Source organism: Megalobrama amblycephala, linkage group LG7 (assembly GCF_018812025.1).
Source record: "Megalobrama amblycephala isolate DHTTF-2021 linkage group LG7, ASM1881202v1, whole genome shotgun sequence".
In the NCBI taxonomy this organism is placed as follows: domain Eukaryota; kingdom Metazoa; phylum Chordata; class Actinopteri; order Cypriniformes; family Xenocyprididae; genus Megalobrama; species Megalobrama amblycephala.
Window position 1 is genome coordinate 6,141,106 of NC_063050.1, and position 20,921 is coordinate 6,162,026.

At 34.2% G+C, this 20,921-nt stretch overlaps 2 protein-coding genes across 4 annotated transcripts in view; both read right to left on the bottom strand.

The window, feature by feature from the left end:
- Window positions 1–20,921, bottom strand: part of LOC125271604 (NACHT, LRR and PYD domains-containing protein 3-like) — a 116,977-nt gene that overhangs the window by 39,215 nt on the left and 56,841 nt on the right. The window lies entirely within an intron of this gene.
- The window catches only part of LOC125271596 (NACHT, LRR and PYD domains-containing protein 3-like), a 36,844-nt gene continuing 27,505 nt past the window's right edge, over window positions 11,583–20,921 (bottom strand). The window contains exons 5-9 of one of the 3 annotated variants that reach the window (XM_048195704.1): window positions 18,208–18,381; window positions 17,793–17,966; window positions 17,272–17,445; window positions 17,152–17,198; window positions 11,583–17,065 (exon numbers count right to left, since the gene is read on the bottom strand). In XM_048195704.1, coding sequence (XP_048051661.1) covers window positions 16,536–17,065; window positions 17,152–17,198; window positions 17,272–17,445; window positions 17,793–17,966; window positions 18,208–18,381 — 1,099 coding nt within the window. In that variant the 3' untranslated portion in view covers window positions 11,583–16,535. The remainder of the gene's footprint in view (window positions 17,066–17,151; window positions 17,199–17,271; window positions 17,446–17,792; window positions 17,967–18,207; window positions 18,382–20,921) is intronic. The other 2 variants (XM_048195706.1, XM_048195705.1) reach the window with 2 other exon arrangements.

Below are 20,921 nucleotides of genomic sequence, written 5' to 3' on the forward strand. Positions count from 1 at the left end.
GAACAATGCTAGGAAGGTTGTTCCAGAGTTTAGGTGCCAAATAGGAAAAGGATCTACCGCCTGCGGTTGATTTTGATATTCTAGGTATTATCAACTGGCCTGAATTCTGAGATCGCAATAAACGTGAAGGACTATAATGCATTAAGAGCTCGCTCAGGTACTGGGGAGCTAAACCATTTAGTGCTTTGTAAGTAATTAGCAAGATTTTAAAATCTATACGATGTTTAACAGGAAGCCAATGCAGTGATGACAGAACTGAGCTAATATGGTCATACTTCCTAGTTCTAGTAAGAACTCTAGCTGCTGCATTTTGTATGAGCTGTAGTTTATTTATCAAGCGGGAGGAACAACCACCCAGTAGAGCGTTACAGTAATCTAGCCTTGAGGTCATGAACGCATGAACTCACTGTTCTGCATTTTTCATTGAGAGCATATGTCATAGTTTAGATATATTTTTAAGATGGAAGAATGCGGTTTTACAGATGCTAGTAACATGGCCTTCAAATGAAAGATTGGTATCAAAGAGCACACCCAGGTTCCTAGCTGATGACGAAGACTTAACAGAGCAGCCATCAAGTGTTAGACAGTATTCTAGATTATTGCGTGAAGAAGTTTTCGGTCCAAAAATTAGAATCTCTGTTTTTTTCTGAATTTAGTAGTTGGAAATTACTGGTCATCCAGCTTTTTATATCAGCTATACATTCTGTTAATTTTGTGAATTGGTAAGTTTCATCAGGGCGTGAAGAAATATAGAGCTGAGTATCATCAGCGTAACAGTGAAAACTAACGCCATGCTTCCTAATGATATCTCCCAAGGGTAGCATGTACAGCGTGAAAAGCAACGGTCCTAGTACTGAGCCTTGCGGTACTCCATATTGAACTTGTGATTGATATGACATCTCATCGTTTACTACTACAAACTGATAACGGTCAGATAAGTATGATTTGAACCATGCCAATGCAATTCCACTAATGCCAACATAGTTTTCGAGTCTGTTTAGAAGAATATTGTGATCGATAGTGTCAAATGCAGCACTAAGATCCAGTAACACTAATAGAGAGATACAACCACGATCTGATGATAAGAGCAAATCATTAGTAACTCTGACGAGAGCAGTCTCAGTACTATGGTACGGTCTAAATCCTGACTGGAAATCCTCACAGATATTATTTCTTTCTAAAAAGGAACATAGTTGTGATGAAACTGCCTTTTCTAGTATTTTTGACAGAAAAGTGAGATTTGAGATCGGCCTGTAATTGACTAATTCTTTAGGATCAAGTTGTGTTTTTTTTTAATAAGAGGTTTAATAATAGCCAGCTTAAAAGTTTTTGGTACGTATCCTAATGACAAAGATGAATTAACAATATTAAGAAGAGGATCTATGACTTCTGGAAGCATCTCTTTCAATAGCTTAGTTGGTATAGGGTCTAGCATACATGTTGTTGATTTTGATGATTTAACAAGTTTAGACAATTCTTCCTCTCCTAAAGCAGTAAATGAAATGAATTTTTCCTCAGGGACACTACAATGCACTGTCTGACACGATACTGAAACAAGAAGAACAAGACAAAGAAAGTACAGGACAATGGTGTATATAGTGTAACTCTCCTCTTTTTTTTATGGATTAGCTACTAATGAGGGTCTACCACTTTGATCGAATAAATATTTTTAATGAACCTCAGCAAACATTTATAGTGTTTCTTAGTTGTTTTATTCCCACAGTGCTGGCTCAATTCATTTAAAGTGACTCCTAGTTCAAATTAAGTCCTGATTTCTCAAACAAAAAAAAAACAAAACAAACAATCATCTCAAAGTTCTAATCTTCGATGAAGGTCTGTCCATTGAAAAAGAAAAAAAAACAAAGTTATACAACCTGATGAAAACATGGAGTGCGCTGAAATATGTTGCGATGAAAAAACATTGAGTGCGTTGAAATATATCTTTGTTCTCTCACATTGTCCATTTCTTGTTGAGCTTAAAACCAAATGGTTTCTCAACCAGTCTATGGTTTGGTTAACCACCAAAAAAAAACATGAGTTCTCAACCACCCCAAAAACTCTCCCTTCTGGGTTCCGGCAAGATGGCGAACTGAGCACACGTACTTTGCTGTGTCTCTGATCTTTAGTCCCAGATTTTCACATTACTTACCCTTCTTGTTTATTTTATTTAGTTACTCGACCGCTGAAGGTGTAAGGAAAAGGAAGAACGCGTTTTTGTTATATATTTTTGTGCGACACTTAAAAAAAATGCCGAAACCAAAAACGGCTGCTGCAGGTGATACTTCTCTGGGTGTACACCCGTTGTCTCATGACTACGCTGCTCCTGCCAATGAAGAGATGATGGAAACTCAAAAAGTGAGTGTAAGGAGACCGATGGAATCTACACCTACTAAAATCCCTGTACCTCAAAAAAGAGTAAAAGGGGACGCCCAACCTGAGCAACTTAAGCAGAACACGGTCATGATCGCAGAACTGTCAAAAGGCGTGGAATTTAACGCAAAAGAGATCAAGGACTGTAAATCTGCGTCCAGTAACCTCGGAAAAGAAATGTCTAAGATGACGAAGGAAAATGCGGAGCTGAAGGAGCGGGTTCAGGAGTTGGAGTGTTATAAACGACGTTGGAATCTCAAGCTCCGTGGCCTAAAAGAGAAAGCTGAAGAAAGAACAAGGGACGAGGTACTTGCGATCATGGCGAAGATCAATCCACAATGGTCTGCAAAATTGGAGAGTATGGTGGACTCGGTACATCGTGTGGGAAAGAAGGAGGCAGGGCACAACCGACAGGTGATCATCCAGTTCACCATGAGACATTATAGAGATGAATTCTGGCGCCTTACGAAGAATTCTTCAGTCTGCAAAGACTTGAACATCAGCTTCGCCGAGCACATCTTACCAGCAGACAGGAAGGCTAGAGCACTACTGTGGCCGCAGATAAAGCAGGCAAGAGAAGCAGGTCATCGAGCCTATTTCAGGGGTCCATATGGCTTCGTCAATGGGAAAAGAATTTCTGCTACTTAAATGGTATGCGGTCTGACACTAAATGGACATAAGAAGGACAATTTAATGTTTATTTAGGGACGTAAATCACTACTTTCACAGCAAGGTTCATTGGTTCTTATAAACTCTGTTCTTGTTCAAATGTTCAATTTAAAAACTGATTTTTGTTTTTCATCCTTTAATGTTAGGGGTCTTAGAGATAATATAAAAAACGCAAAGCTCTTTTTTTATTTTGCAAAAGTAAAAAGGCACACTGTTTTATGTTACAAGAAACTCATTCCAGTAATTTAGATGAGAAATTTTGGATTAATCAGTGGGGGGACAAAATTTTATTTGATCACGGTACAAATCGTTCTGCGGGAGTTGCAATTTTGTTTCATAATTATCCTGGGAAAATAATTGCACACAAAACCAGCAATACTGGCCATTGGCTTATATGTGTTCTTGCTCTTGATGACCTGTTTATTATAATAGGGAATATATATGGTCATAATAATAATCATCAAAATAGGGAATTGATATCGGAAATATCTGAAGTCATAAGGGGCCTGAAACTTACATATTCAACGGATAATGTTATATTAGGAGGGGATTTTAACATGGTTCAGGATGATTGGTTGGACCGTTTTCCTTCTAAATTTAATACTCATCACTACAATCCTGTATTATTTAATTTCTGCTGTTCATTTGGTCTGTTTGATCCTTGGAGAGATTTATACTCCAATTTATGTCAGTATTCTTGGTCAAAACCAGATGGTTAATCAAGTAAATCAAGATTGGATTTTTGGCTTATCTCATGTCATATTAAAGAAAATATTTCTGGTTGCTTTATATCCCCCGCACCAATTTCTGATCACTGTATGATTGGTTTAAATTTAAAGTCTCTAACTGTACGGCGTCGTAATAAGGGATATTGGAAATGTAACGCCAGTCTTCTTAGATCTGAGGCCTTCTGTCAGGGTATTAAATCTCTTATTGCAGATGTTATTGAAGATTGTTCATTTCCCTCTAATATCAGTAAATGGGAATATTTGAAATTTAGAGTTCGTAATTTTTCTATTTCTTTTGCCAAAAAACTTAAAAAAATATCCCATTTAGAAGAAGTCAATCTGATTAGAGAAATAAGTGAATGCTGTAATAGTCACTCTGATGATTCGGAGAGAGCGAAATTTTTACTTTTACAATCTAAACTTGACAACATTTATATTCAAAAGGCAAAAGGCGCTTACATTCGCTCAAGGGCCAAATGGATAGAAGAAGGGGAGAGAAATTCGGCATATTTCTGTGGATTGGAAAAGAGTAGACAGGAAAAAAATAACATACGTTCTTTAATTATTAATGGCAATGAATCGTCCAACGCAAAGGATATAGCAAGAAATGTTTTTCTGTTTTATAGTAATTTATATAAATCGACATTTTCTAAAATTAATGCGGACGTTTTTTTTGATAATATTAAACCATTTATTCCACAAATTAGTGTGGAATTTAAAGAGACTTGTGAAGCAAAAATTTCATTACAGGATTTAGAGGAGGCTTTGCAGTCTTTATCTTCTGACAAATCCCCTGGCTCCGACGGTCTAACGGCCAATTTTTACAAATTTTTTTGGGACTCAATTAAGCTGCTTTTATTTAAAGCTTTGACAGAAATTACAGAATGTTTGTCACTTTCTCATACTATGAAGCAAGGGGTTATAATTCTCATTCCCAAGCCGGGCAAAGATCCTAAGATATTAGAAAACTTGCGGCCCATCACACTGTTAAATAATGATTATAAGTTATTAGCACACATTTTCTCTAATCGTTTGAAGAGTGGTTTATCCCAGGTTATAAGTGATACGCAATCAGGGTTTATGAAGGGTAGGTCGATTTATAATAATTTACGTTTGGTCCCAGATCTGATTGATTATAGAGACAAGATTAATGATGACGGTGTTATGTTTTTCCTTGATTTTTACAAAGCGTTCGATACGGTCGAACACCCTTTTATTTTTTCTGCTTTAAAATTTTTTGGATTTGGGGAAAAGTTTAGAAGTATAATTAGTAGCTTATATCGGGACACAAATTGCTCTGTTTCTTTGCCAGAAGGGACCACTCCACGTTTTAATATAAGTCGAGGAATTAAACAAGGTTGTCCCATCTCGCCGTTACTTTTTATTTTGGCTGCTGAAATGCTCGCTCTTGCAATTAAAAATTCAGATATCGAGCATTTAAAGGTTTTTGATGATTCTATAGAGATCAGTCAACTGGCTGATGACACAGCTTTATTTTAAAAAAATGCTGATCAGGTTCCAAAAACTCTCCAAATTATTAATAATTTTTCTAATGCTTCGGGTCTGTGTCTTAATTTAAGTAAATGTGAAATAATGACATTGAAAGAATCTCATCTTACACAGATTTGCAATGTACCAATTAAATCTATGATTAAATATCTTGGGATTGTAATTACCAAAGACAAAGAGGAATGTGAAGAATTAAATATATCTAATAGAATTGCTGAATGTAAGACCCGATTGGATAGGTGGATGCAGAGAGACATTTCTATATTTGGTCGAATTTTATTGACCAAAGTTGAGTCATTATCTAGATGCATTTACCCGGCAGGATCCCTTCCTATTTCTGATAAGAAAATTAAGTTAATTAATCAGATGAACTTCAACTATATTTGGAAAAGAAAAGTTCATTATATTAAAAAAGCGACAATAGTGAAAGATTACAAAGAAGGGGGTTTACAGGCCATAGACTTTGATTGCATGAATGGTACTTTCAAGGTTAATTGGCTTAAAAACTTTCTAATAAATAACAATAGTTTCTGGTTTTGCACTCCTAGGAATATCTTTAAAAGTGTTGGTGGGATAGAATTTCTGTTATGCTGTGATTTTTCAATACCAAAACTCCCTCTTAAACTGTCAGAATTTCATAAACAGGTTCTTTTATACTGGAAGTTGATTTATAAACATAACTTTTCCCCCCACAATTCACCAATTTGGAATAATAGGTATATTTTATTTAGGAATAAGTCACTCTTTTTGAGAGAATGGTGGGAGAGAGGTATTTGGTCTGCTGTTCACCTATTAGATAAGGAAGGTTGTTTTATGAATCACAAAACTTTTTGTGAAAAATATAACTTTTATTGTGATTACAAACAATTTAATATGGTATTGAACTGCATTCCAAAGGCTTTTGTACAGATGGTTAGTCACACCGTGCCCAATCTAACTCAAGCTCTGCATTTACCATCTTTAAAAATAAATGGCCAAGATTTTTTTACATGTAGCTTGCCAAATAAATTAATCAGAACTTTATTAACCCAAGATAAATTTCCAAATCAAGCCAGTCGAAATAACGTAACTCAAATTTTTCCCAAGAATTCCATTCAAAAGTTAAGAACTTTATATCTCTCTTTCCCCATACCCCCCAAAGCCAAGGAAGTACACTTTAAAATTTTCAATGATATCTATCCATCGTCAGAATTTCTTAGACATAGATTTAATATTGACCACAATAATTGTACTTTCTGTAATTCTGACATTGAAACGACTGTACATCTTTTCTTTGAATGTATATTTAGTAGATCATTTTGGTCTGATATGTATGAGTGGCTTAAAGTTCCTATTAAGGTGAATTCTCGGTTTTCTAAAAATGATATAATTTTTGGTATTATTATGGAAGATATTCATATTCAGTTTTTGCTAAATAATTTTCTTATTTTGGGTAAATTTTTCATTCACAAATGTAAGTGCCTTAAGACAAAACCATTATTTTCTGTCTTTCAAAAAGAATTTTGGTTGTACTGTAAATCTTTAAAGTTGTTAAAATGCATAACAGGAAGAAAACTACTTAGCTTATTGAGGAAATTTAAACTAGAAGACCCTAATGTGTAATTATTTTTTTTTTCTTCTTCTTCTTCTTTCTCCCTCGTTTTACTCTTATATTTTTTGTGCTCTGCTCTATTGGATTCTCTTAAAATTATGCATTGCCTTATTGTACTTGTTTCTTTCTGCAATTAAAAAAAAAAAAAAAAAAAAAAAAAAAAAAAAAAACTCTCCCTTCTTCTCCCAACTTTTACCTTATATCCTCCTTGTGAGCCTCTCTAGCGCCCTCTAATGCCTCGTAGTATCACTACATCATTCCATTCTTACCAGGATGTGTATACAACTGTTACAGATGTTTCACTCTGTTACAATAGAATATATTGACAAGGACAATATAAAGACAGAGGTATATTTCAGTGTTTTAAAGCCTTCTAGATACACAGTTAGAAAGAGTCCCAAATAATGCTGTACTTCAGCAAAACATCAAAAGTGGTTTCTGATATTTGAGTATAACATTTTGTTTTATAATGAACTATAGACACTGGTGCTGTTTACAAAAAGATCATCTTTTTAAAATTTCTTTAAGAAAATATTAACAGGATAAACATGATGGATAATCTGAGAGCAAACTTCTCTTATTTTGTTAGTGATTAAGTATCTATTATGAATTTTAAGAAAGAGCGGAGCCATCTGCTGATTGGCTGATCTTTATTTCACTCTCTCCAATGAGAATCCCTTTCAAGCTCTTTGATGAATATAATGTGAGCAGGAGGAAAAGATTGAAACTAAACTTCAGTGAGCAGTTACTGTTCACACAAAGTGTCCTGATCACATTATATCAAATAATAATAATCACTGAAATCAAATGTTCAAACACAGCCAAAAAGAAAAGCATGAAAGCATGAACACTTATGATTCTGTCATTAATGTTTCCATCAGAGATTGATCTCCATCTTCTTGTGTTTTCTTGTTTCTGCAGAGAATTAAAGGTGAAGAATCATTGATAAGTGTTTTACATGAAATCATTTTGATAATAGTCAATTGTACGGAGCTGTATTGTGTGTTAAACAGGACAGTTCAGTGTGTGTTCATATAGAAATCTTAGTAATCGACACATCAGAGCCAGCCCATTATATAGGCAGTATAGGCAAATGCTAAGGGCGCAATCTCGCTAGGGGGCGCCAAAGAGGCCAGGGGATAAAAAAAAGTTACAAACATAACCAAACTGCTGATATCTTTAGCAAACTAAACTTCGAATTAGTATTAGTAATTTGTATTATATAAAAATCCAAAATAAGGGCATTTACTGCACCCGCCCGCAATTGATTGACACCTGGCTGAAGGATGGCCGGAGCGAGGTGAGACCCAGGCCCCGTGTGCCGATTTGTTTACTTTCTGTTTAATGGCTTGTGCTGGATGCGTGCACGTGCTATCAGCGAGGGGCGAAGTGGCGACATGTCAAAACGACCTCATAAACTATCTGGTGCGCAAGGAAGTAAAAACGCGAAAAAAGCTAGAGGTAAGACTTTGTGAAGAAAACACTGAATTAATTAATTGTGCGCGTGCACTAGGCTAACACGTTAAACAGATAATTTTACAGATGAATATCTACATAAACAGACTGATATCCAATCCTTCAAAAACATGCATTAGGCTACCATGGCTTGGGATATTTCTAGGTGGAAACCTCCCAGTGATATCTTCGATTATAGAATGTTAAAATGAGCATTGAGTCTAGAGGCATAGACAGGTAATATTTATGTTGGATTATTTCAAATATCTCTTTGTACTTCTTATAATACTTTTTATTTGTATTATCTATTAATTTATTTAACATTAAATTATTTGCATTAATTATTACAATAATTATTTTCTGTTCTTGTGTTACATCAAATCTGTGGACGCTGGACTGTGTTGTTCTAATATTTACAATATATGCTTTACAGAGTTTTGCATGCATGTCTAATGCATTTTGCTTGGTAAACTAGTAGCTGATTTCAGATACTTTTCGCTTCAGATGCACTGAGGAAATATTTGATTGATGCACAGCCTAGCCATGCTGCCTCATGTACTACTCCTCCTGTTGCCTCCTCTTCAGGAGCAGAGCCTCGTCATTCTACCTCAGATGCAGCTATTTAAATTTAATTTGTGATTTGTTTACTTGTGAGTTTGAAACCGTTTTTTACAAAATAAATGAAAACGTCAATGGCAAAATAATTTAGGCTCATGTTTTCTCATAAAGCGTCTTTGGGTATCTAGAAAAGTGCTATACAAGTGTTATTAATTTTTTATTATTTTGTCTAAATACTTGGTTATATAAATCGCAATATAAGGGGGTGCCAAAAAAAAAATCTTGCCTAGGGCGCCAAAGAGGCTAGGGCCGGCACTGCGGCACATTACCAAAGCTTTAGTCTTATGTTTTAGTCCTTTAATCCTACACCTAAAAATAATGACATTACTATCACATATGTTCATAACTTCATGAAAGTCAGTTGTTGTGAAGTAAAAGCACAGAGTTTGTGATCAAGTTTCCCTCAGAAAAGCTCTTTGTGCTCGAGCTGTGATCAACTTTAAACAGTTTTTTTTAGAATGTATGTCTCTGTTTACAATGCTGAAATATTATAATAACTTAAGTTAAATGTTTGTTTGTAAACGATTCTTTAATTGTTCATGTCTGCAATGACAATTATAATAATCACCAGAACATGTCCAGGTCACATTCACTACAAAATCACAAGAAAAGAACAAAGAAATTATATTTATCATAAAGAAAACTAATCATATTTTTAGAACCATGAACGCTTTTAGTATTACGCCATTATTATAATGAGAATAATTATATATATATAAATATATAATATTTATAAATATTATAAATATATATTAATATATATAAATAACTGTAAATTCTCATTATTGTGATGCAGATAATCTCAGTAAGAGCTTTGAGCATTTAAATACAAATGAATACAGTAAAGACTGAGATATATCTGCAAGAATATTTTCTCAATACTTTTCACTGTATGGATACAAGATACACAAAGATTCTGTTATGCACTTTATCATCTTGTTTTGAACAAAATGAGGGCGAATACATGATGACAGAACTTCATTTATGAGTGAACTGAATATATAAAGACACACACACACACACACACACACACACAGAGATGTTGGTATACTGAGATAATGATATTTTCCATCCTTCACACTCAAACTCTCACAGAAACCTTTAACTCCAAACAAACCCCTCAAACCTCATAGAATCATTTTTGCATTTTACATTTTTAATAATCCATTGTTCCGATTGTTTATTTAGCCATTTGAATGATGGGACAGCTGGGATGCCCTCATAATGTAGGGATAGAAACCTGAACACATTTACATTATTACACTATAAGTGCTTTAAACCAGTATAAGCACACATACTCAGAGGAACACCACATTAACCATGGTGAAATCACTGTTTTTTATAATAACATTAAATGACTGGTATTGTCCTGCTGTGACTTCACCCTTCCAGGCTCGGAGACTTTTATAAAGAAGCTAAAAGCAACTTTTAGTAAAGTGTAAGACTGATTCTTAAGTGCTGACTTAAGTGTTGTGAACTAAGGACTACAATGATGTCAACTCACAATGGCCGCCCTCAACCTCTGAATCAGCCAATAGCGAGCCTGGAAGGGTGAAGTCACAGCAGCACAATACCAGTCATTTAATGTCATTATAAAAAACAATAATAACAATAATATTAAAAAAACACACACACAAACATTTTAATATTTAAATTGATTTAAAAGCAATAGCTTTGCATTGTGCAAAATTATCACAAATTAGTATTGATGGTGTGGAATCTTTTTCTATTGATATATGTCTCCTCATTTACAGTTAGAGCAATGATGTGTCATGAGTTCATCAACGGCTCCAACAACTGCAGGGAAGCCCACAGTCAACATAAAAGTGTCTTTCTTTTGCCACATGGTTTGATGGTCATTTGGAAAGTCAATGAACTGCCATAGAGTAGTGGCCAAATGTGATGTCCAGCCATATGAAAACTGACATCTTCATTCAACTTAATTAAACTTTTAAAAATGTGTTAAAAGATGTAAGCACATCGACTAGCTGGAGTCAATTGTTTCGTGTGTGATAATGAAATGAAATTTCAAATTATTTCAAATTATGTTTGGCCAGACTGTCATCCAAAGAAATTATGAACACATGCAAAACAAGAGAGAACCAATGAAATATTAAAAACGGATTATGTTGTATTCAATGTCATATTTTAAAACATTTAAATAATATAAACATAAAAATATTTTCCTCATATTTTGATGGTTTAAGTAAAATTGTTTGCGATTAACAAGAAACTCTTGTTTGTATTTACTCTTGTGTACTGTATGTTCATCGTTTGTGCTTCCTTGTCGTTCCTTCATCAACTGCGCTTTATTTTTCGTGAAGCATTTTGTTTCGTGTCAGCTGTGATAAACAGACATCCACTCTCATTGCGTGTGTAACAGTGGCCAGACTCTGAGAGTATTGCAGGTAAACTGCTGCATTCGCCTCACATGCCAGCAGCGATCGGGCCGAAGTTCGAGACCAACTCAGAGCAGGGTGGCGACTCAGAGGATAGGATTGGAGTGTGAGTTTTGGAGGCGGCGCAATGAAGAGAGGGGTGGGTTTGTTTGGGTTGATTTCAAATAATCAACAGTGTTCAACAACGAATTTAAGAAATCGCATACAGCACCTTTAAATGTATTAAAATGCATTAAACATTAATTATTGTTTAAGTAATATTTATTAAATTTATTACATGTATTTAAAGTTATTACATTTCTTATTAGGTCAGTTACAAAAAGAATTGTCAATCAAATTTATACCATTTTATCAACTCCATGTCATCATATAACTCCAATACATCATATCTTCATTGGAAAGCATATATCGCCTCTTCTCTGCTGCCATCTTGTTACTCTTAACTAGGTTAAGACACCTCTCCAGCTGTCTTAAATAATTTAAGAGCTAAGACCTAGTCTTGACACTTAGGAACCTTTATGAATCACACTTATTCTTAAGTCTAAGAATAAGAGTAAAATGACATCATTCTTAGAATTTTGACACACTTAAGACTAAAATTTTACTCTGAGCGGCTTTATACATACAGGCCCAGATCTGCAGAATTAATTAAGTGAATCACTGCTAAATCAGCACAGTGTGTGGGGAAAAAAGCACACTATCAGGAGATGTGATTTACTTTTAGTTTCATTCTGCTTAACTCTCATCATTCATGAGTATTCATACTGTCATCAGTTCACATCAATGATTCATAAACTGTTTCATGGTTAAATGAATCATAAATGTACTTTTATTAAATATGATGATCAGTTTACGATATAAATATTAAAGCAAACTGTTGGTCAACCAACACTGACTTTTTCATGGCCAATATAAAGCTGATATTATCTCACACTAATTTACAGACAGTAAAAACACATGCATAACAACTGCTGAAATTTAATGTATACTTATTTCGCATTGACCGACTATTATTTACAGAGTAACGTGCTTGTATGCAGGCTGCAAATGCACACTTAAGAAGATCTAACAGCTATATTCAAGTATCTTAAGGTTTGTGAAATTAAATGTTTAATATATATTTAAAGACTTATTTAAATTATGTGTATTTGTGGAATACTCTATGCTAATTATGGTTGTTCGTGTTCTTTTACTAATAGTAGAAAAGAAATTGCTATAATACTTTTTATATATGTTTACTCTCTTTAAAAGTTCTAGCCATAGACAGAGGGTGAACCAACTCTAGGGTAAGGCCAAGGAGATGAGCTTCTCCTTCAAAAACATTTTCAAACAGATTTCCATGAAATAGTTACGTGTCACCGCTCAACCTACACATCACAGCATAAATGCTACCCAAAAATGATTTTTTATTGAAGTGTCTACATTCACAAATCACCTTTCATTTTAACAGAAAAGTAAGAATACTGTATGTGGGATTTGGCATGGCAGAAAGCGCACAAAGAGCGATCCCTTTATAATCACTAAAAGTTGTCACTCATCTTAGTTCATCGCAATCTCGCAGAAATTTTTGTTCAGTACTAACTTAAACGTGTGATTGACCATTGAAATCAAGAAATCATCATATATGTCTATGATTGGATACATGCTCATCCCTGCAAAAACACATTGTAAATAGAAACTGCACTGGATTGCTTACAAAATATGTTTTGCCAATATGTTACTATTAAGCAGCTTTTCCATCCAAAAACAAGTTGTTGCAGTCAGTGGTTTGAGTGAGAACATTCCATGCTAGTAGGGCTGGGTGATATGAATCACCTTAAAAAATATCACAATATCATATTATATCATCTATATCATTATAGCCCCACCATGCCCTGCCTCTCCCCCCCTGGAAGACAACACTGCCGACATTCACCGTAAAACACACATCATGTTAAGTTTGGCTGCACTTTATCTAATAATAGCCTGTGATTCAGTTAGTTTAATTTAATGATTGAAATGTTAAAGGTTTTACTTTGGTTAGTTTGAGCTTAAACTAACAGTTTGAAATGAATTTTTGTTTTGTGAAGAGACCTGTTGAATACAATTGAAAAGAACAGAATCCAATTTGGTGATTGTAAGAATGATAAATGTTGATGTCAGATAGTAATGTGTCTTGCCTATTTATTTTCATAAGGTCCAGTGTTTCTCTTTCTTTTTGGCTGCAGACACATTTCATGAAGAGTTCAAGTTGTCAAGCCAACACTGATACATTGATATGTTTAATTTCCTTAGTTATAACATGAAGCTTTTTTTAAAACTTGTATTCAAGCTATGATGTATTTGGTATTTGTCTAAAATCAAAGATTAAAAACAGATTGGTTCATTCTGCATGAGCAAAAATTGTAAGGTTATTTTTTACTTTCTGGTTAGATTCCAAGGTCTCCTTAGGCTCCTTATAACAATACAAATGACTGCTTTATTTATTTAGAAACAGAAGCAAAAATTATATCTGAGTAGGCCTATTTTATTTTATTTATATTTTCTATAGTCATGCTCATAATAAGTTATAGTGGAGCTGCCAACATTGGAAACTCTCAACATGTACATGAGATATTCAAAGCATTGCAATTTCTTCATCTGTTTGCAATATAAATAAATAGTATTTATAAAATTTTAATTACAATGGTCATGTTTGTGATTTTGTTTATTCGTTATGCACAGTATTTAAATTAATATTCAGAATCAGGGCCTGTATGTATAAAACTTTGCAGAAATGCTCTTAAGAATAGTCTAAAGTTTTGATTTAGGTGTCAAAAAATTCTTAGTAAAAAGTAGGACTTTTCTCAGAGTAGGAGACCTTTGTAAAGAAGCTAAAAGCAACTTTTTGTATTGTCTAAGATTGATTCTTAAGTGCTGACTTAAGTGTTGTGAACTAAGGACTACAATAATTTCAACTCAAAATGGCCGCCCTCAACCTCTGAATCAGCCAATAGCGAGCCTCCATGGGTGAAGTCACAGCAGCACCACACCAATCATGTATATATAAACATTTAAAAAGCCACTGAAACATTTTAATATTTCAATTTATTTTTAAAAATAGCTTTGCATTGTGCAAAATTTTCACAAATTAGTATTGATGATGTGGAATCTTTTTCTATTGATATATGTCTCCTCATTTACAATTGGAGCAATGATGTGTCATGAGTTCATCAACGGCTCCAACAACTGCAGGAAGCCCACTATCAACATAAAAGTGACTTGCTTTTGCCGCATGGTTTGATTGCCAGTTGGAAAGTCGATGAACTGCCATAGAGTTGTGGCCAAATGTGATTTCTACTAAATTTATTACAAATTGACATCTTCAACCTTAATTCAAATATTTTTAAAAATGTGTTAAAAGATGTAAGCATATCGCATAGCTGTGCTTGGAGTCAATTGTTTCATGTGTGATAATGAAATGAACTTTAAAATTATTTAAAATTATTTAAAAATATTTTTGGCCAGGCTGTCTTACAAAGAAATTATGAACACATGCAAAAAAACAAGAGGACCAATGAAATATTAAAACAGATTATGTTGTAGTCAATGTGTGCTTTTTTTCTGAGATTTTTTTTTTGTTTTGTTTTTCTGAAACTTGTAGCTGCAGTTTCCTCCTTTTTTTGCAAAAAAGTTTGTCAGATAAATACCTTTGCTTAGTGTAATGTTTTAATCTTCTCTTATACTTTTAAACCTTTATATGATATAGCCTAAACATAAAAGTAAAAATATTTTCCTCATATTTTGATGCTTTAAGCTAAATTGTAGGGTCATTTAGAAAAGAAAAAAAAAAAAAAAAAACTTTGCACATCAATTTTGGCCACTATGTTTGGTGTGGTAAGTTTAGCAATAGTCCTATTTAAAAGCCTGCTTACTGTGGACTGATGGGTCCAAGTCATCGCCGGTGCACTGCTGCATTTTTCCAGTTACCAAAAAAGGAAATTACGATTTCATTTCTATAGTCAGAGAATTGATTTGTAGAGTAGGAGAAGTCGTTACATTTAAAGTTATAAAAAGTTCATTCAAAGTCATTAAATGTATTAAAATGCCTTAAATGTATTATTAAGTAATATTTATTAAATGTATTAAATATTTTTACAGTTTTTACATTTATTCTTAGGTCAGTTACAAAAAGAATTGTTAATCAAGTTTATATCATTTTATCAAATCATTTTCTTTCATCATATCACTTCAATACACCATATCTTCATTGGAAAGCATGTGTCTCCTCTTCTTTGCTGCGATCTTGTTACTTGTTAAAATTTTACTCTGAGAAGCTTTATACATACGGCCTCAGGTTTTTTTCTAATTAACTTTTATTAGACTGCAGGCCAAAATAAAATAGGCTACTTAATAATATTGTTTTTAAATGAGATATCTCTGCTATTCCGAATTTATAGGATAGGGGTGAATTCAGGTAGATTGGGACATATTTTGCCATTGATATGACTATGAAAAAAAGTATCCCAATCAACCTAACTTCACCCAGTTTCGTTTTTTTTTTTTTTTTTTAATTGCATAAAATACCAACATTTATTAAATTAGGGGAAAAAAATCAAATAAAGATGTATAATCAAGAACAAATATTTGACAAAATTACAAAAGTATAAGGATAAATGATGTTTGACAGGGAACACATCTCCAAAACAAACACATGATGCCATTAGAGCAGTCAGCTCCAAACAGCAAGTAAAATAAGATTACGCTAATTGAATTTACAAAAATTATTCTGTCAATTTCAGAGGCCCATTTTTGAGCCACAAACAGGAAAATTACATGCTTGAACTCAAATGGTTGATTTTCCTAAACCAATTTTTGCATAACATCTTTTTATCATTAAAAAATAATAATAATAACGATTCCTGCTAGTGCTAGAAATACACTGGGCCCGAAGCCACAAGTCAAGTATCAAATTTGAGGATGATTTAACAAAAAAATTAGCTTCCTACAAGGTTTTTTCTTCTGACTAGTGCCTTTAAAAGGCACCTCATCTTCGAGTCTGAGGAGGAGAGGACGAGGGAAACAACTCTCTTCAATATTTGGAATTTGGACTGCAGTACCAATTTCAACCACTAGCTGTCTATATCACATACACAAACTGTAATTTGTAATTTAAGATTTAATGACTTTGTGTGAAAATATAAGTAAGTATGGGAATTTCCAAGTGTCTGTTTCTGTTTAAACTGACAGAGACACAGAAGAGCCATAATCAACCTTAAATCCAGCATAGAGGGGTTCAGTGAATGTGGTGTTGAATGTATGTAAGTGTGTGAGTGTGTGCATGTCAGAGACTCTGTAGAAGGACAGAGCACCAGCCGACACGTCCAGAAAGACCCCTACTCTAGTAGAGGATGAAGGCATGGCAGGTATCTCGGTGTATTTCTTATTGTGATGGACAGAGAAACTGTCATAATAGCACCACAGACTCCAGGATTTGTCATTGGATCCAAACATGCAGTCTTCATTCTCTCCTTTCCTGCTGATTCCTTCATATGTCACTGATATTTCAGCACGTCTGCTCCATTCAACCTCCCAGTAACAGCGTCCAGTCAGACTCTCTCCACACAGAATCTGAGGATATGGATCAAATCTCTCTGGATGATCAGGATATGACTGATGCTCTTTTACACATGTGATCTTTCTGTTGTCATCAGACAGAATGAGACGAGTGTTTGCTGTGTTTGGATTTAGTGTGAGATCACAGGCATCTGAACACAAGAAAAGAGATACATCTATAACCCCAAAATAACAGTCACTAGACAAGTGTGTGTGTTGTGTGTCTTTGTAGACGTACACTTTCGTGGTCCTGCTGTGATTCTGATCTCTCCTCCATGATCCACACTATAAACATATTAATGTAGATATGCATCATGCACACACATGTTCAGTATGTCAGTATTAGTGTTTTACATACTTGAGTTTCTGCAGTGAGCAGTTTGGATCCTTCAGTTTGTCGTAGAGTAGCTGGACTCCTGATTGTCCTGGGTGATTGTAGCTCAGATCCAGCTCTCTCAGGTGTGAGGGGTTTGAACTCAGAGCTGCAGACACATAACCACAGCCTACCTCTGTCACCATACAGCCAGACAACCTAAAGATGGATCAAAACAGTCTCATCATCTATAAAAACACATCAACACTCAAAGGTTGTGAGAATATCATTCATAGTGTGAATTTATACAAGACATCTCTTTATATGTCTCATTCAAACAAAATAACTATTTAATATTTCTCTATTAACCACATCAAAACACACTGGATTTTCAAACAAAAGCAATCATGGAACTCAATCCAATATATCAGCAGTAATTTAATAAAAAATATACTTCAAAAATGTCATCTTGCATGTAGTTCTTTGCTTTGTTTTGCTTTGATTAGGTCATTATTTTGTTTTAATTCCTTTAAACAAAATCGGTAAACTGAATGTGAAAATCAAACCTCAGTATCTGCAGCTGACAGTTTGTAGTCTTGAGTCCATCAGAGAGCAGATTCACTCCTGAATCCTGCAGGTCATTGCTACTCAGGTCCAGCTCTCTCAGGACAGAGTTTGAGGATTGAAGAACTGATGACAAACTTTCACAATGCTGAGTATTAAGAATACAGCCAGCAAGACTAGAAGAGATGAATTACATAAAATTAAAACAATAATGAAATAATAATAAAGAAATGTAAAAGGAGGTTGACAGTTGTCTGCTTTCAGGAACCTGAAATAAAATATTTTTACATTTCAACCTGAATCACAATATGATGAGCTCCTGAGTGGGGAAATAATATGATAATTTTATTATTCAGGTTCATTAAAGGGTTACACCGACATTATGACCATCTGACTGTAAAATTATGTTTTTAATACCTCAGTATCTGCAGCTGACAGTTTGGACTCTTCAGTCCATCAGAGAGCAGCTTCACTCCTGAATCCTGCAGGTCATTGCTACTCAGGTCCAGCTCTCTCAGGACAGAGTTTGAGGATTGAAGAACTGATGACAAACTCTCACAATGCTGAACATTAAGATTACAGCCAGCAATACTAGAAGAGATTAAATTACATAAAATTAAAACAATAATGAAATAGTAATAAAGACATGTAAAGGAAGTTGCCAGTTGTCTGCCCTCAGGAACCTGGAACAAAACATTTTTACATTCCAACCTGAATCACAATAAGATGAGCTCCTGAGTGGGAGTAAATAATATGATTATTTTATCACTTTTAAGATATTTAGTTAATTAAGATATTTTTGATAAAATATAGCTGCCTTTGACTCCTCAATAGACAGCAATTTAACCACCACATTCAAGGTCCAGAAAGGTACTAACGACACAGTTAGTAATAGTCGATATGACTGCAGTGGTTCAACCTTAAATTTAAGAAGTGACAAGAATACTTTTTGTGCATAAAAACAAAAAACATAACGACTTTATTCAACAATATCTTCTTTTCTGTGTCATTCTGCTTTCCTGTTTTTTTACTTAAGTGTTGTGAACTAAGTGTTGTGAACTATTTGCCACACTTCCTTCTACCAGCTGGTGGCAATATGACTATAACTTAATTTTAGTGTGTAGATGTCTTCAGGCCAGTGTACTTATCAAATGTGAAGTTTGAGGCAGATTGGATATTGTATGCTTGAGTTGCAACAATTTCCTGTTTCATGATGATAATAGCATGCTTTAGCACTCAGCTAAGTGTTTCATGATTTAAAATGTTTCTAGCATATTTGGTACTTCATAGCATATTTAAATGTGTTTAAGGGAGTGAATTACAGTGTAAAGTAAGCCATTTCCTATTGCCCGCAGCTGGCACTATGACTGTAACTGAGTATTGGCATGTAGATGTCTTCAAGCCACAACTCTTATAAAATATGCGAAGTTTGGGGCAGACTGGGCATTGTATGCCCAAGTTAGAACAACTTCCTGTTTCATGGCAAAATATTGAAATATGTCAGGCCGTGTCTGACACGCCCTTCAATGAAAACTCAAGATCTTTGCAATTTAACATTGCTAAGGCCTTTAGATTAGACTGACCAAATATGACATTTATCTGATAAAATCTCTCGGAGGAGTTTGTTAATGTACAAAAAGTTAAAGTATGTCTGCAAATGGCAAAAACAATTTTTTTAAAGAGAAAATTCAAAATATCTCACTTCCTGTTGGGTTTTCACATTTTGCTCCCAGAGACTTTTTTTGATTCACTCAAAGACAGTGACTTACAGCCACCTACTGGCAGTTTTAATTTAATATTTAAAAGTATCACTTAGTTTTTTTTTCATCATTGCATATTTATTGATTTTTTTATTTATTTATTATTATTTAAAGCATTACTTATTTAATAAAAGATATTATAAAGGTAAAAATGCCCTGGAAAAATCAATTTAAGAGGGCAAATATTGTCCCTTAACCCTCAGGGGTCTGAGGATTTTTGGGGCCCTGGAGAAGTTTTGACATGCCCTGACATTTGTGCTTTTTTCAGTTGTTCATAAACACATTAATGACACAAGTGTCATTACACTGTATTCAGCACAAACTAGGCTACAATAATATGTGAGTAACATGTATGTACATGTTTGTATTTTTGAAGGAATAACGTTTATGCGTGGTTATTGAAAAAACAAAACACTTAAGTCACTGAAATGAAGCTAAAATATATATATTAAATCTGTGTTCACAAGACTTCTGGGTATTGGAGGTTGTAGACTAGAGTTTTTGCTTCAAAATTATGTAAAAATTATCATTCCTACTCCTTCATATAAAACAATAGAGAGATTTAAATTTTCTAAAACATCTTTGGTCAAGAAACACAGTATGCGAGGAGGCGTGAATCATCATGAATATTGGGTGATTCTCACCTGAGAAGATAAAAGAATCACATAAAGAGCTCTAATGACCTGCATAATAATAAGGTCTTTCAGACAGGTAGGCTGTGAAAAGACCCTCTGTTGATCATGTCTCAAGCTCATCATAATGTAAATCAAACATACAGAAAAAACAGCAATACTGTGAAATATTATTACAATTTAAAATAATGGTATTCTATTATATTCTTTAAAATATAATGTATTTCTATGATACAAAGTGTCTGAACAGTTATGTTACCTCTATGGCATTTCATATAGGCTTTTAGCTTAAAAGCATGCACATTTGGAGAAATATTGATGGATTCTCATGTTTATGTCAATTTTCTATACAGAGGAGTAATATTTATTCAGGATTTATTGTTATTACTATGAGTACTGGATACTGTGTTTTCAATTCATACTTGCAGCCGGAGGGTGCTCTGTACACCTTTAGGCCACAAATGCCAATGCTAAAGAAGAATAGGCAATCCAGGAAATAACTGAACTAACAGAGGCCAGAGATCGCTAACTATGGCTATTCAAAACACTTTTCAAGACGATAAATACACGATTGAGATGATGTATACATGTATTGACTGAATTTGTATCTGAATAGCGCTGGTTCCGTGGGCGTGGCCGCATTAGCGGATAATGAGCTGAATCAAGGACTTCTGACATGGCTCTCTTTTCATACAGATTACATAAACACAGAATTTTTGTTTTCGATTTGACTTACATG